The sequence below is a fragment of the Poecile atricapillus genome, chromosome 1 (genome assembly GCF_030490865.1).
Source record: "Poecile atricapillus isolate bPoeAtr1 chromosome 1, bPoeAtr1.hap1, whole genome shotgun sequence".
In the NCBI taxonomy this organism is placed as follows: domain Eukaryota; kingdom Metazoa; phylum Chordata; class Aves; order Passeriformes; family Paridae; genus Poecile; species Poecile atricapillus.
The window spans coordinates 135,252,525-135,269,390 of NC_081249.1; the positions used below are offsets into that span (position 1 = coordinate 135,252,525).

General features: G+C 37.6%; 1 protein-coding gene across 1 annotated transcript in view; it reads right to left on the reverse strand.

The window, feature by feature from the left end:
• Positions 1-4,206: 4,206 nt before the first annotated feature.
• Positions 4,207-16,866, reverse strand: part of LOC131583664 (mucin-5AC-like) — a 48,899-nt gene continuing 36,239 nt past the window's right edge. Inside the window, exons 32-49 of the mRNA XM_058848072.1 lie at positions 16,506-16,729; positions 15,486-15,660; positions 15,055-15,305; positions 13,563-13,746; positions 12,999-13,197; positions 11,905-12,083; positions 11,605-11,674; positions 11,223-11,320; positions 10,828-10,859; positions 9,919-10,096; positions 9,081-9,185; positions 8,819-8,853; positions 8,333-8,455; positions 8,139-8,237; positions 7,358-7,486; positions 6,661-6,718; positions 5,949-6,054; positions 4,207-5,433 (exon numbers count right to left, since the gene is read on the reverse strand). Of these exons, the coding sequence (XP_058704055.1) occupies positions 5,202-5,433; positions 5,949-6,054; positions 6,661-6,718; positions 7,358-7,486; positions 8,139-8,237; positions 8,333-8,455; positions 8,819-8,853; positions 9,081-9,185; positions 9,919-10,096; positions 10,828-10,859; positions 11,223-11,320; positions 11,605-11,674; positions 11,905-12,083; positions 12,999-13,197; positions 13,563-13,746; positions 15,055-15,305; positions 15,486-15,660; positions 16,506-16,729 (2,477 nt within the window). The 3' untranslated portion in view covers positions 4,207-5,201. The remainder of the gene's footprint in view (positions 5,434-5,948; positions 6,055-6,660; positions 6,719-7,357; positions 7,487-8,138; positions 8,238-8,332; positions 8,456-8,818; positions 8,854-9,080; positions 9,186-9,918; positions 10,097-10,827; positions 10,860-11,222; positions 11,321-11,604; positions 11,675-11,904; positions 12,084-12,998; positions 13,198-13,562; positions 13,747-15,054; positions 15,306-15,485; positions 15,661-16,505; positions 16,730-16,866) is intronic.

A 16,866-nucleotide genomic window follows, 5' to 3' on the forward strand; every position in this document is an offset into this window, starting at 1 on the left:
AATTTCCTGTAAAATAGCAGGTATATGAATAATGGACCTTAATTATCATCAGGATGAGGTCATAAAGCACAAAAGCATTGATAGAGGGACAAACGGTAAAACTATATCAGGTAGGATAATCTCATTCTACAGAATGTTGCAATACAACAATTAATGTGAATAAGGAATTCAGTTCTGTTGTAGCGGGGCGTCATTTTATGAAGATGTTTATTTTGCCTTTTCTGCAGATTTTCATGTTATGGCTGTTCTGCAGTTGGCAGCTGTGTGCTTCAGCAGCTGTGACATTGAGTAATGAGAGAAAGCTCAGTTTTGGCCCCACACCTCTCCAGAGGTCAGATAAACGGGAATGAGAGTTTTTGACTGACTCCTCACTGAGTGAGGGAACAGCTGCAGAGTCCACATCTGATAGCCTCCGAAACAAAAGCCTGTTTCAAATTTGCTTCAGAATCATGGTCCTCTCAAATCTTTCTGTATTTTTTTTTTAAGTCAGTGGATCCCAGTGAATCCTTGTAGGTAGACTGGTGCAAATGCAGAAGCAATGGTTTCATTTCAGGACTGGCTACTAAGACTTTACACATTTTCATTTTGTGTGACTAAGTGTGTGACATACCCACAATTACTCTGTTTAAGAGTTCCATTTTTGATTGCCTAAACATCCTTTGCTTTCTTGAAACAGAAACTGGCAAAAGTGGGATTTTATTTGTATGCATGGTTGTAACAGGAGAGTAGTTAGAGGCAGGCAGAATAAGTTTCTGTCTATTTAAGAAAATCCAAACCAAATTATTTTAATAGTGGAAACATTTTCTGGTTACTCATTACCAAATTGTAGCTATAAATAGGAGTTATAATGAATGCCAAAAGAAATCTGAGGCTCAAGAAGGAAGATAATTTTTGAAGCTGTATGGAGCAAATAAAAATTTGACAGTCATGACCACTGCAAAAATGTACTTCCTGTGCATTTATAATTATTATTACATTAATAATGCTTGACTAGAACTAGTCTCCTTTTCTGTTATAAAACTCTGTCTTAATCTGGCTTGTTGCTAGAAAGTGGCTTCTTTTTTTTTTTTTTTTGCAATGGTTGGAACAAAACCTACTGAAGAGGTAAAAAGCTTCCTTCTTTCAGTTTGTTTTTTACTATTATAAAGTGTGGCTTCCATTTTTGAGTTCTGTTATCAGCCCAGCTCCTGAGCTGTGCCACAAACAGCCCTAAACCCTTCAATAAGTGTTTTCAGAATATAATGTAGTTTAAAGACTGTCTTGGTTTAAGAGGCAAATTAATTACTGGAAGTGGATTCAAAGCTGGAATCTGAATAGACACATCATTTCAGGTTACAGTTTATATGTTGCTGATAATTACAAAGCATAATTGAAAAGTGATTATTAGTCATTTGTTATTTACACAACAGAGTTTTAATATGTTGTGTGAAGAAGGAATAAAAATAAGCTGGTCATGAAAAAATTGAGCTATGTAACAATAACCTGAGTTGAGAGCAAAGGTATGAATACCCATTAATTCAATATTGAAATTAGACACTAAAACTTTGAATGCTGGTAGTTTTTTTCAGCTGGAATAACTTTTAAGTGAATGATTTCTCTGCTGCAACTTATTTGTGTTCCAACTATGATCAGATAAGAAAAAAATTAATGAAGTGATGTATAAACAAATCTTTTTATGTTGAATGGATGCTCGTAGGTTCAGGAGTAAGTAAAGAGCAAAGTTCATCCTCAGGATCTGAAAGTAAGGAATAGTTGTATCGCTCACTTTGAAGTACCTGGAAAGGAACACTTTTGACAGCAAACCTGTTCATCCAGGTCTGTAAACTGTGAGACCAGAGCCCTCTGGTGTTGCTGTTGGTGTAACAAACATTAACCATCTACACCAGCACAGTTCGGGGTGACCTGCTGGTATTCTGACCTGTCATGAAAGACCTGCCAAGACAATCACTTCCTCACAGCCAATCATTTATTGACTCTATTATTTATCTATGGTTTAAAAAGATGGTAATTTGTTTTTGACAAAGAGAAGCAGTATAATTTATCCTAGTTTTTAGGAGGGTTTACTTCGGAGCAATTACCCAATCTGTGTCAGCAACAACTCAGAGCAAAGATAGGTCCTGTGTAAAGGAAAATTTAGGAAGAGTGCAAGTCTTCTCTACTACATCCATTGCAGTGCTCTGGTTTACATTTACTCCATGTCTTGTTTCGAGATCTTTTATTTTATCTTTAATGCCCAAAGCATGTTGTTCCCTGTCCTCCTTTAGAACTGAGGGTTCCCATTTGCTCTTTCCCAGCACTGGGACTGCATCTGTGATAGAGATCCCTCCTTCTTCCAAGGCAGGGTCTCCAGTACTTCCTCAGCCACAGGTTTGGTATGCCTCCATGATTTACCTTGGCTTATGTGCCCCTTGTTTCCTGTCTCCCCATGCCAGGACTGAAGCCTGTCAGTGCCCTTGCTTCTATTTCTGATTTTTCTTTTCTTCTTATGCCACCAAACTCTGCTGTCCCTGCCATTATCACCTCTCAGTCTTCCCATGTGACACGTCTCCTTTTCTTCCTCATTGTATTAGTTTTTTCTCTTTCAGCGTATGAAGTGGCTGGTGGTACAGACTTATTACATACAGGGATCTCCAGGACAGAGGGTATCTTCTGGGATGCTGAAATACAGACTTTGTATGGGAATACAAGCTTTGTATGGGAAAACAACTAATGATCTTGAAGCAACATGCAGGAAATCTGCCATTTCAGAAGGTTAATGGTGAGCAAGGAGCTGCTGTGGACCAACAAAGCACATAATAATTGATTTTCTATTATAGACATTATTTCCCTTCTGCAGAATTAATAGGAGAATAATAATTTCCTAGCCTGCCTGGTAAGGCTAGAAAATCTGTTACACGCCGAACTGGTCATGAATTCAGTGGCAGTGCTGCATTGGGAAGCCTGGTAAGTTAGCTGGGAAGGAAGGCACAGAGCAGTGTGCCACCTGGAGCCCTCACTGGGAAGCAAAAGAGCCCAAGGCATGGAAAAAAGTAACAATATGTCAACAGGAAGCTGGGACGGAGGTCGGGACTTCTGCCAGCAGGAAGTATGGTGGTGTTAGTGATTCTCACGGAAAACTCAGTGCCTGGTTTTGAAGGGGGAAGTAGAGGGGTGGGTATTGCTCTGTGAAAGAAAAACAGGTGTGAGAGCAGCCTGAGCTGCTGCAAGGCACCCGCAGGAAGCCTGTGTTGTCATCCTGTTAATCCCTCTGTTGAGGCATCCAAACTTTAGGGTAGGAGAAAGGTTTAGTAAAAAAACTTCAGCTTTTTACTGTTCCCCTTACAAATCCTAGAGCAGTTACTCGTAAGAGGTTGCCTGGCACTGTGCAATGTACAGTCTGAGCTGTGGTGGCTGGTTCCAAGTACCCTGTTACTAAAGCTGAGTAGAGTCAGGAAAATTCCACAAATGCCAGAAGTTTATGTCCAAAAAGGAGGCAGAGGAGTCCTGCAACTTTATCCGAACAGGGGGAAAAAGTCCATCAGGGCACACAGCTGCGGGATTTTCCCTCTCAGGGTTTCAGAGGGAGCAGCCTCTTTTTATCCTAAACTCCAGGCACATGCTGCCCTCCTCCTTCCCCCACTGGCTGAGGCAGTAGGAAGGCACAGCCCTCCCGAACTGCCCACCACATACCCCCCCTTGACCCTGCTGTTTTACCCCAAAGCTCAGAGAGCCAGGCTGGGCATTCGCCTGTCTGTGCCAGGAGCCTCGCTGCCCAAAGTCAGCAGAGACATTGGGAGCCATTGCAAAGACATTGACACCCAGCCCTTCACCCATCAAATTGTCTGTACTGACATGAGCTTCCCTCTCAGTAGTAACCGCATATGTTTACAACAGTGCAATTTCAGAGATTTATGTATTTGCACTGGGCATTTGCATTTATAGATGTTGCAGTGGGCTCTAAAACAAGAACTGACTTTTGACTGGTTTGAAATACTTCAGATAGTTCATGCCAGTCAGGTAAAGAACTTTCAGGGCCACAAAACACGTGCAGACTCAGAGTGGTGCTTGCTTTCTGAGAGTTCACTAATTGATGACATCTGAAGTGATGTGCTCAGAACACTTCCAAGTGTTTGTTTGTGAGGGTTTTTTTTTTTTTTTCATTCAAAGCAATAGCAAAGCTCTATAGGGGTTTAGGTACCACAGCTTACATTGGCTTTTGACCCAGAACTTTATTTTATGGAGCCAGCAACTCTCACACAAGGGATTCATTGAAAAGTCAAAGCAGAGGTGCTGTAAAATGCTCAAAATTTATTAATTATAATTGCTTTTTTTGTGTCTTAAGGAACAAAAATAAAATAATATTCAAAACCAAAAGAAACTATACCATACCCAGACAACATGACTGAGAGTAAGAAGTAGGATAACATTTAATTCTGAAAGAAATGACCCAATAAATCAGTATTCAAAAAAATAATAATAAATAGCAGTGGTTCAACTTTTTAAAGTTTCCTAGGAAAGAATTTACAATTATTATTATTATACTTTTAAAAAAATCCTTCATATGCCTCTGTTGGCAAATATATATATTTCTTCTGTAAACAGTTAACCACATAACAAAACAAAATAAAAAAATCTATATTTTCATACAGCTACTATGCTGATGGTGTTATGTAAACAAAAAGTAGTGTGCAGCAGCTTCTCACAATAGGACTTTTTCCTTTTCCTCACAAAAACATGTAGGGAATTATGTCCATCATAAATTCTTCAAAATATTGAAGTTTATAGTTTTGAAAAGATATGGCTTTCTGCCCTCTAAGTTTTCCTCAACAACAAAAAAGAAACACATAGAAGCAGACGGGTACAGTTTTCCTTCGATTTGGTTTGTTTTCTGGATTTGTCTTTTGATTTTTCTCGGTGAACTGGAATGAAAATGTTATTAAAAGTCCAGCATTTCTCAGAAGACAAATGTACAGAAAATGTCAAGATAAACTTGTGCTGTACCTCTCAAGGTGTAAAAAAAAAAAGATATAAAAACCAATGGGAGGTAATGAAATTGTATTAATAATGAAAACTGAAATTCTGCAGACAGACATACTGGGGTTTTATGAAGAAAACATTATCTGTTCATCCAAAATTTTAGCTGCTCTTGACACTTTTGTATTTTTTGAAGTTTCTTTATTTAGTCTTATGCTCAGCCCTTGTTTGAGGACTTCTGTCTAGTTCTAATTTTTGATATTTGTTTGCTCCTGAGAGGTCTTTATCTGCTGTGTCTCTTGCTGGGTGTTGTCTTGAGTAATGCACTCAGCACCCACACAGCTGCATTTCTCCACGTAGGTGTAGGAGTGCTCGAGGGAGGTTCCATCACTGCACGTCAGAATCACCTTTCTTTTGCTGGTCTTGATTTCCTGACAACACGAGCATTTGTGCACCATCGTGTTTGTCATTTGAGAATATCTGATTGGAAAATCAATGAAAGAGAAAGATTCAGGGTTTATGTGAGAAATAACATTGCCCCTCCCACCCTTCACAAAACAACCAGTTGTGTGCTTGCATGTGGGACTATTGCTCAATATTACCATTCTTACAGTACTGAGGCGAAATACAAGTAAATTGTGCCTCATTGTAAAAACTGATAACTCTATGTCTTCATTAAGGCACAGAAAAAGGAAAGAATTATTCCAGATCACATAATGAGACAGTGCAGCAAGGGAATAATGAGAAACAAATAACCTCAGCTTTAAATGGGTAAAATAAGAATTCAGGTCTGTTCACTGTGACACTGAACAGGCTGTTAAACACTGAATCTCGAGGTAATCAAGCTAGTACAATGTAGCATTAATTAGCACAATGGAAACAGTTGATGACTGGGTGGATGTTGGACACATCAGAAAAACACTTGTGATTTGCATGATGTAACTGGTGTAAAGAGTAGAAGACTAGAGGCCACAGTTATCTTTTATGCCACTTACCGTGAGTAAGCATCACAGCTGCCTTCACAGTATGTTATCTCAACAGGTGCAGGAGATACACAGCCATTATAGTTGATGACAGTAGTCATATTGTGCTTCATACAAACTGAGGTCATCACAAAGCAAAGGAAAATAGGTTAAAATACATGTGCGTGTAAATAGATAGCTGTCTACCATATGATAGTTTCTAACTGAACACTAAGGTGGATGGAGCTGAAATAGGAAACTCAGTCACAGTGCATTTTTCTTTTAATTGCTGAGGGCCAAATGAAGACTTGCTGTTTGTTTTATCAGTGGATGAAACTTCCGCTTTTTCTTATGCATCTAGGTGCAGGATGCAGAAATTTAGAGCAGTACTGTGGCAACTGCTTGATGCACACCTGTCTCTCAGAACTGGCTTCACTTTCCTCCTTAAAGAGGATCTATCTGTGGATATTGGAGAACAGTCACAGTCCTCACCCTCCCACAAAAATTCCACTATTTAACAGTAGGGGATGGGAAAATTCTCCATCGGTTTCACAAGGACCTAAAATGCATAGTGGAACTTTCCTGTTCCTTTCTTTTCCACGTGTTTCCTTTCTTGCTCCAGTGAAGCAGTGAACCAGAACCTGGTCAGCTCACTTCTGTCTTTGCACCCATTGTGCAAAACAGGCTAGTATACCTACTGAAGTACATATAATCAATACTTTTTAACAAAATTATTATTACTTACGTTTTGGTATTCTTCGGCACACTAAACAGCAACCATCGTCAGATAACCTGACATCATCCTTAAGTGGGAAAACAAAAAGAAAACTCAGGTTTCATTTCTGCATACTAAAGCAGACTTTTTCTGCTTCCTAATTTTCTCTGGCACCAGAGACTGTGTATTATTTTGTGTATTGACATGGAATCTAACTTCAAGCAAGGCTAAATATTAAGGACACTTCAATACTTTAATTGCAATAAGTGTTATTTGAAAATTGAAATGGAGGAAAACCCTCAGTTCAGTAGTATAATTTCAGCAAGCAATAAAGCTCGTAGCACATGTAAGACAAAATACTATGACGAAAGGCAGTAGAGGTGAAGGATTATGACAGACAGGATAACAATGAATGAAATAACTGAACTGCCAGAGGCTAATTTTTGGTTCTAGGTCACTTGATACTTTTAGGAATCCAAAATATTAAGCTGTGTCCTTTTCTCTAATGTCCAATCCACAGTGAGGATTGATATATCACTCATTTTATTTTTTTTGCTTTTCTGAGATAAAATTTGACTGGGACCAGGTTCAGAGAGGATGAAAGGAGAGCTACTTCCTCTGCATGATGCTTCTGCTAGTTATTTTCATTGGACACCATGATCCTCCTATCACTGCTGTTAGGCACTGCAACCTTTCCAAAAATGAGAGCTGGTAGAACAGTACTTACTGGATCACACTCATCAGGGTTAAAGGCAGGACAGCTTGCCTCTTTGATGACTTGGATGAAGTGGTCAGCATGCTTTTCACATGTGTAAACAGTACAGTTATCACCAGGTGGATTCCAATGTTCTCCTTCCTGAAAGTAGTCAAAATTAAAGCAAATTAAAGTCTTCTTATATAAAAATGAAACAAAAGCCCTGCAATGTCTTATTTTTTTCTGTGTATAGTAGTTTGATTATTCCCAACAACTTCCTTGAATTTCAGCTGATAATCGTTTGCCATATACTGCTATTGAGTGTTTTTCGTTAACCAAGTGAAGAGGCTCTATTTTTATCTGGGTATAGATGTGCTTTTTGTGTGAATGGGGTAAGTACATGGACTCATTTGGAAAGAATAATTTGCATTTCAATAGTTTTGTCATTAGAATTTATGCATGCGTCAAAATGCCTCCACAGATAAAATTATCCTTTTGAGCAAAATGCGTGCTACAGTTTCAGATCTGGAGGCAAACAAAAGCCCATTGCTTTCACCTATGTATTTTCCTGTGTTGATTTCTGCAAGCCATTGTTCAGTGTCATACCACAGTTGCTTCCAGAAATCTTTAGAAGTGGTATTTTGTGATGTAAGGTACTGTTTAGGCTGTGTGGAAGCTGTCCAGTCCCTGCCTGAGTAAGCATTTATCTAATATGGGAAAAGATGGAGGAAATAAATGTGACAAATATGAGGAGAGGGAAGAATGGAAAGACTAGCAGAGTTCCCCAAAAGTGAACTGAACCAGAGGTAGTTACATGGAGCACGTGTGTAATGTTGTCTCCCAGCGTCACTACACAAGCTGCTGCCTTGCACGTGCCGCAACACTGTCCAGGTTCCACTGTGTATTTATAGCCCTGTTTTGAAAGAAACAGAGAGACAACGGCATTAAGAACTGCTGGTGGCTCGAGCTGTGCGGGCTAGGAATTTCTGACAGCAGAGGAGCACTCACCAGCGGGCAGAATGTGTCACAGATAATGGGCTGGCATGTGACCCAAGGGTGGTGAGGGCTTGAGGGAGAGGATTCAGAGCAGGTACATTCTTCACAGGGGCCTGATGGAATGGCAGCTCCAGGCTAGGGGAAGTTGGAATAACCCATTATTAGTCAGCTAAAATAAGCTGCTCTGTGTATACATGTCACAGAAAATACAAAGATGAGCTACGTATAGGCTAAGCTATCCTTAAATACCATTCTGGTTGTTTTATTTAAGCAGAGTTTCTGGTTGGTAGTATTGATTTTGGAATCAAATTCTGCTAATATAAGAAGGAGAGCAGAAAATGTTTTTGCTTGTACAGAGGGTGTTAACCTCAGTGAAATAATGAATAACGTTTTATCTCAGGCCTTCCTACAAAATGTGGACCGTGATAGATGTCTCAAAAACACTGCACTGTGAAATATGTGAAGGTGTATTTTTATAGCGAATAACTATGTACTTACTGCATAATACGTTTCATTGACTACACAGCCCTGTCCTGTAAAGAAAGAGGAAGGAGGTGTAAGTTTTAAGATGCAGAAACGCATGAGAAAACTTCTGTTTCGTAGCCTACACCCGCTTTGTAGGCCTGTGCGGCCTACAAACACTCATTCACGACAAGGCCCAACATGATAACACAGATAATTTGCATTTCTCTTACAAGGTTTTTGTAACTTAGAAAAATACAGCAGTAAATAGCACATGAAGAGGGTGCATAATACTTACTGCATTCAAAGATAGGACAGCAGTTTCCAGGTGGCATTATTGTGATTATTTCCTGTCCCTCTAAGCACTGGGGTGTGATATCAGGGCAGAGGCTTGTGTTGCAGTCTGTTTCATAAAAAAATTAATAGAAAATAATAAGCTCAGAATTTTTTAATTAAAGCAATTTTGTTTTACATGAACTTCTGAAGTTTTCCCATGGGATAGATATGGTGTTTACAAAAGACAGTTTAATTTCTAATTCAGTCTATGTGCCAAGGCATTTCCAGTGTGATTGGGCTTTCCCATAACCTTTGTAAAACAAAACACTGAGAAGAACAGAGTGATAATTGCTGGAAAGAGATAATTTCAGAGAGAAATTTGTGCCAGTGGAGAAATCTGATGATTCTCTGGTCTGATAACTGGTTCTGGAACTTTCTTGAGAAATTTTTTAATAGTCATGACTATTTTTTAAAGTTCATTTTCCTAATACTGGCCTTTGAAATAGAAAATGTTTTGAATGGTTTTTGAATATTGTTTCAGATAATGGCAGTATTAAAGGCTTTCAATGTTAAATTATAGAAGATTTTCAGTTACTTTTCTATGTCTAACTATAGAAAATACTTTAATCTTTAAATTTCTTATCTTAGGGCATTTACTGTATGCTCTGCAAGAACACTCTAAAATGTGGGATGAGGGAGAAAAGCATTATTGTAAAATATATAAAATTATATTAAAATATATAAAAGCATCATATTATATGACATCAATGCAAAATATTAAAAAATGATAAATTATTGCTGTGGTTTCCTAAAATTAATATAGCACAGTCCCCATGATAAAGAACTAAGACAGTACTTACAGCACTCAGTCCTAGTACAGCATGGATCTTCTGGTATCTGTATCTGAACAGGCATGTAACCTGGTTCTTCACAAAATACTTGCTGTGTCAGAGAACATTCGTGTTTCGTACACTTCACCTGAAGAGTATTTTTGTCACAGACACATTCCTGGCAATCTTTTGTCCATTTTTCTCCTGGCTAAATCAAAAAGAAAAACACAGACAAAGGACGGGAAAAATAATTAAACATAAAAATAAACCAAAACTATTTTATTTGCTTCTAGTCGACATAGTCATGCATATAGTGATAACTGATTTTATTAGTTTCTTCATATTTTAGATTTTATAGGAGACCCTCAAAATACTTATTAGGGGAAGATACTGGAGGCCATTAAAGATTCTGAGTTCACAAAGCTATTACTTTCTCTTTGTTAATAGTGTTACTATGAGGGTTACAGGAGTTTTAAAGGAGAAGTGATTGAGCATCACATCCATTTTTGAGTAAGAAATGATCATATGACATACTCATTTTCACATTAGGTTGCTGATTTCTCTGCAGCGGAGGAGCTAAGAATGCAGGCTATGAACACGATAAGCAACAGGTAAACTTTGTTATCCATCTCTCCCTTCATTTCTAGTCATTTTAGTAAGCCAAATTCGTGGAAATGAAATAAGCATGTATGCCTAACTTGCACTACTACCACCATCTCTCTCTTTCTCTCTTTTTTGTTTAAGCTTTTTTTCTGTGTGAGAGGTTATTGAAAGAATATTTTATCACTTACTGTTAAATTTCTTAGGGTGCTATAGCACTCATTTTTAAGACTAAAAGTGAACAAACATTTGTGACAAAGCTTTGGTTTAGTGGAACACTAAATATCATCTTGTTTCACTTGTCTGTGTTCGTTAAGCCACACTCATTGTGATACTCACCCATCTGGACATTCCATTTGGTTCTCTGCAGACTGGAAAGAAAAAGAAAAAACAGACAAACAAATGAACGGGTATTTACACCACTGAAAACTGAGAAAGGAGTACATATGTGCAGCTTCAAATAAAAACACTGTGAAGATAAAGCTAATAGGAAAATGAATATGCAGACTAATTTTGCTGAATGGTAGAGTTCTACTATCTTGGTGGGTCTCACATAAGGAAGGATGATGGGGGAAAAAAGGTAATATTGACTATTACTCAATTTGTAATTGGGGACACTTAGGGAGGCTGATTTGCAATGATCTGACCAGGTAGAAAATGACTATAGAACTCAGGCCTCCTGACTAACAATCCTGATCTCTATTTATTCCCCAAACTAGTTATAGATGGCTTACCACATTCAGAAACACAGATGTTGCTCTCTGCACGCAAGAGTGTCATTCCTTCAGGGCAGAAACAGCCTTCAGTTACTCCATAGCCAGGACGCTCATAGCTGGAATGGGAAGAATATACGTGCTTGAGTACAGCACTTTTGTGCTGAGGCAGGGGACAGAGCAGCATGTCATGTCAGATACAAGAGAGACAAAAAATTTACACTTCCTGAAGGGCAACAGGAAGCACATGTTCCTAGAGCTGATTGGTGTTTATAAATCTTGAATAAATTAGTGAAATTCACAATACATTTCATTATGAAATAACTCAAATTTCTGAGGAAAGTAGATAGATAAGAAGAACATAAGCAGGTGTTTCAGGGTGGGTTTTTTTTGTTTTCCATACCTTTGGTCACAGGTAACTGGATTAATGGGCCCGCATGGCTTGTATACCAAGTTTGATGGACAGCTGAATGCTGTGTGGAAAAAGACAATTAAAAATTGACAATAGGTGTTGTGTTTTTTTCCCAGAAAAATTACTACAGCTTTGCCTTCTTCATCTGCAGCTTCTGTGAGAAAGGACCCCACTGGATTTTGGTAGACAGTAACCAAGTATCAGATATAAAATATGTTTAGTGAATAAAACACTAATTTCTTAGTGTTTAACACCATTTATCACACACATTTTGATTACTGCAATACTTACAACATGTATTGTTGGTCATTCCTCTCCAGTCAATGCAGACACCTCTAGCAGCACACTCTGTAGCATATATCTCCAAACTGGAACACTGCATGGATTCATCGTCTATGCGACATCCATCAAAAACACAGCCTTTGAAAAATGGTTCTGGTGGTATCACTGTATGACATTCTGCAAAAACCCTGCAGGCAGTAAAGAAAGCAACCCCCTTCTATGTTAATGAGCCATTATACAAAGTCTGTTCCTGTCAGAAAACACTTCCCAGTTAATAGCATGTGACTCTGCTTCATAAAGGAAGGTATGAGAAACAACCTTAGGAATGTCCAGTAAACTAAGAAATCTGAAGTGTATTTTTTTTCTAAAGATGATAATGGTCATGGTATTTCTGTATATGTACACAACTTTTTATCAGTTTGACAACAGAAATTTAGTGTAAAAGACAACTGCACCAGATTGAGAAAAAAAGAAATGAAAAAAAAATAGCTATAGAAAATTCACACATAAAAGTAGTTCCAAACTTACTGGATATTACAGAAAGCATGTATAAGAGGGTGTTTATAAGAAACTCATCTGAAGAAAGCTTTTGTCAACCTACACAGGTAAAGGAAATATACCTATATATATTTTTAGGAAATACACCCACATACCAGGAAAAAAGCCGCTGCGCTATTGGAACTCCATGTTTTAGGCAAAATGTACAAAGAATGAAGGACATTTCTCAGCTGTTTGTGTCTGTTCTCTTCACCTGTTTAGTAACTGCATTCTCTATGATTTGTACTGCAGACCCACTAGAAATTTAGAGTTCAGTCTTTGCTTAATAGTCAATAAGCATACTCTGGAAATATTGCATCCAGGGAGTATTGATTTTAGCACTTGCTGCATCCCTGATTTTCTGACTTTACCTCTCCTTGCTCAGCTATCTTTGGCACGCAAGTTATTAAGGCAGACCAGTTTCTTTTGCAAAGCCCTTTTACTATATATCTCCTTTCTTTAAGCTGACATTTTCAGCTATTATCACATGTTAAAGCTATAGCTGTTACTCTTCTTGTGAGATACTGAGACAGTTTTGTCTAGAAAAAATGAATTTGTTTTCTTACTCGCTCAAGATAAGCTTGCAGAGCAGAGGTGTTTGACATTGCGGCTTTGGTGGAGGTGTTGTTATAGTTGGTGGTACTGGTATTCCATGGCATGACTTGTTGTCATCAACAATCCAGTGATGAGCCATTTGGGGACAGGAGGAAATTATCTTGCCACTTGGTAAGCGGCATTCATCAGCTTTATTGTTTGTACATGTTCCTGGAAGAGACAAGCTGCATAAGTCTCACAAGACATATCAGAGCTGCACAATACATTCCTGGGCTGATATATTTAGGTGTGATGTGCTCATGAAATGCATATTTTACCTTGCTTCATAGGGAGCACTTTCTCTAGTTATATGAACTTTAGGTTATGGTAAAACAAACAGATGTAAAACCCTAGCCCCAAAGAAATACTGAGCCTTTGACATCCTACAGAAGTTGAAAAGCAGAACTGTACTCATTTCCATTTACTGCTATCTAAAAATTTCTGTAAATTGTAAGACTGCATAGCCAGAGTGGGTGAGAATAACCAAAGTAGGGGTGGGGAAAGAGGACCCCCTCCAATCTGAGCATCCTTCTTACCACATTGTCCTTCCGTATTGTTGCCAAATTTGCTGTATGGGAGCTTCACAGAGAAAATCAGACCACTAAAGGTGATGACAGCACCAATTTCCTCTATTTCAACAATCATATTGATGCCAAGAGTGGAGAAAGAAATGCCATCTTTTTTGAAGCCTGGTTCAACAATCTTTTTGTTGAAGTACATCTGAATGCAGAGTTAATAAAATGAAACAAAACAAAACACCACGTCAGAGTAAGTACTGCTTCAGCCTAATTGTTTTAAATAATACGTTTTCTAATCTTCATAATTATGCATAACTTTATATTGTTATTCATTACATCCAGTTCCCATTGGCATCCTAATGACAGAATATATTTGCATTGATATCTTGGCTTGTATTGCTATATTGCTTAAATGTGATAATAATCTAAGTGGCCTCTACGTACTGTGTTTGTGCTGATTGTATGCTAATGCACAGTATTCTATGCATAGAAATCCAAGTATTTTCATTTTATCCCTCATGATTTTGGGTATTGGAAACATTTTTCATATGAAAATGAGTGGTAGTTTTCTTTAGCTGCAGAAACATCCCTGCCATTATTATGTAATAACTTTGCCAGATAATCATACCATCTCTGTATTACATAGTAATTGCCATTGGAAGAGTTTTCTGAATTCAAAAGAAAGTCAGGAAAATCCTTAGTGCCAGTTTTATGTAGAAGTGATCATATTTATTTGTTAAGCTTTTCAATTTGTAGCCAGTATCTTACATGAGATAATAAAGGTAAACATATTAGACAAATAGTTTTTTGTCAGAAGTTATTCTGCAACTCTCTCCTCACTGAATCAGGCTAAAGCAGGAGTTAAAATTGTCAGTTACTGTTTTCTTTTGCAGGGAATCACTGCAGCCAACATGTGTTTCTGACTGAAAATTTGGCATGGCACTGTAAGGTGAGATGTCTATTCAGACAAACTTTTCTCTCTTTCTATAGATTCTCTAATCAACTAATAGATTCTCCAGTGTTAGAGTGGGACTATCTTTTCATTTTCATTGGTTTTCCAACACTACTTTAGATCATGAATGTGAGGTAACAGTCTAAGTCACCCCTTTTCTTCAGCTATACCTTTCTTAACAGTAAGAAGTTGAAGGAGGAATCATGTCAGGGCTGTTTGGTGCCTGAAGTTCCATATGTAGAGAAAGCGGTCCCTAGCCATCCAGTGGATAAGGGATACATATCCATCTTCCCCCAAAAGAAGACTCCTGTTTGCAATTCGCATTTGTACGTATTCAAAGTGTGTTTACATAAATGTATGGCACAATGTACCAGCTTTCATGAAATATGGATTTTGTTCTTATTTTCAATAATTGCAATCCTTTTTCTCCTCCCCCAGTGATACCCTCTGCCCTGATCCACCTCCATGATGTGATATTCTAACAGACTCTATCGCAGAATAGCATTAGGAAGGCTTATGGACGCTACTTTTTTTGCAAAACCAGAAAAAAATATTTACCACATTGGTCATCACACCATTCATGAGTTCACGAGTCAGGAGCACTTCTGCAGATTTGTAGAAAATAATAATGGATTTAGGGCAAGAGAGCCCATCTTTTGCATCACAGTAGTAGTTGTCAATGTAAACACGGAAGTTGTCATATCTAGGGACAATCTGTTTCACCAGGACATAAGTGCAGTTTTCAAGGAAGGTATAATAGATTCCATCAAAAGTAATGTAATGAGGATCACCCCATCCACTACACACACCTGGTACAGAGAAAATATTTGGAAGATTAAGATGAGAATTTATGTAGAAGGAAATGTAAAAACTAAAGATACTACAATTTATACAGCAAGCCTAAGAAATTAAAACGCCCATATAATCTGTGTAAAGCTTGCCTTACTTTTTTTTCAAAATATGTTATTTCTGAATCTATTGGTGCTTACATTGACACTCATATCGGTAACAGCATCCGTTTTCATCTGGTACCAGCACTGGTGGATATTTGTTTGCACAGGTAATTTCCTTTACGGGTGGGCAGACCGTTGGTACTACGTCTATATCGTTGTCTCCATTACAGATCACTTCTGTACAGTTGGATAATTTGAATCTTTCTCCAGGCTGCACAGTGAAGGAAAATTTTTTGTCACAAAACTCTGCAAACAGGTATGACCTTTACTCCTCTTTTTAGATTTATGCTATAATTTTTCCAGTAATGGTGATGTTGAAAAGGAAATCAGTATGTGTTACTTCTCTTCAAGTGATTTTTGAAGGCAACTTCAAAATACTGACCATATAATGTGGGATAGAAAATGCTTACTTTTCTAAATCTTAAAAAAAAAAAAAAGACTAAAACTAAAATATTCAGTGATAGAAAAAAGTTGTCAATATTATACAAGATTATTTTTTTTAATGCAAAAAGGAGGTAGGGACCTTAACTACACTTGCTGCTTCTGCATGAGGAGCTCTTTTGGGGCTTGGGAGATATGTATTAGGTTACAGGAAATTATTTCCTCTATTCTATGTATAGCATACCTCAAGGTCAACAGAGAACATAACAATGGAGAAAGTTTAAAGGAGTATAGATAAAAAGGCAAAAGAACAGAAACACATACAAGCCTTTACTGTATCTTAAATACTTCCCTGTACTGAAAAAATAAAACCCACAAGAAAACTCCTTCTCTTATGTCAGTGAAAAGATACCTTAAATACACAGTGCAACAAAGAGTTATATTAAAAATAGAGTAACAAAAAAAGAATATTGTAACTTGCTCTAGCAGTATAAAAAACTGAAATTCAGGAAAAGGAAAACTCAAACATTAGGTCCTACATATTGCTCGTTATTAGCAAAATAATTAAGACAATCAGCACATATAAGGTTTAAACACTACATATTGTTCCAATGTGCTACAACTCAAAAAAGGATACTATTCCAACAGTCAAAAAATAACACAGAAGTTACGTACTTGTAATGGAGGATAAAGAGAAGAAACACAACCATGAAAAACAACACTTGCAGAGGTGGGACGCAAAGGAACTGAAGTTGTTACTGTAGACCACTCAGAGGAAGTAGTGGCTGGTGAAGTAGTGACATTACAATTCACAGTGTGTCGTTCAATATCACATGTAGGGCTGCAAATGGCATAAAATCTGCATCCATCACTATCCATTCTATTGTAAATCAAATCACCTGAAGAAAAAGAAATATGAGGAAATCTTAAAAAACCCAAAAAACATAAAAAGAAAGAAAGGGAAAAAAATGTTCATAAGATGAAAAGTGATAAAAAACAAAACGAGAAAAAAATGAAACAAATAAAGATGCATGAA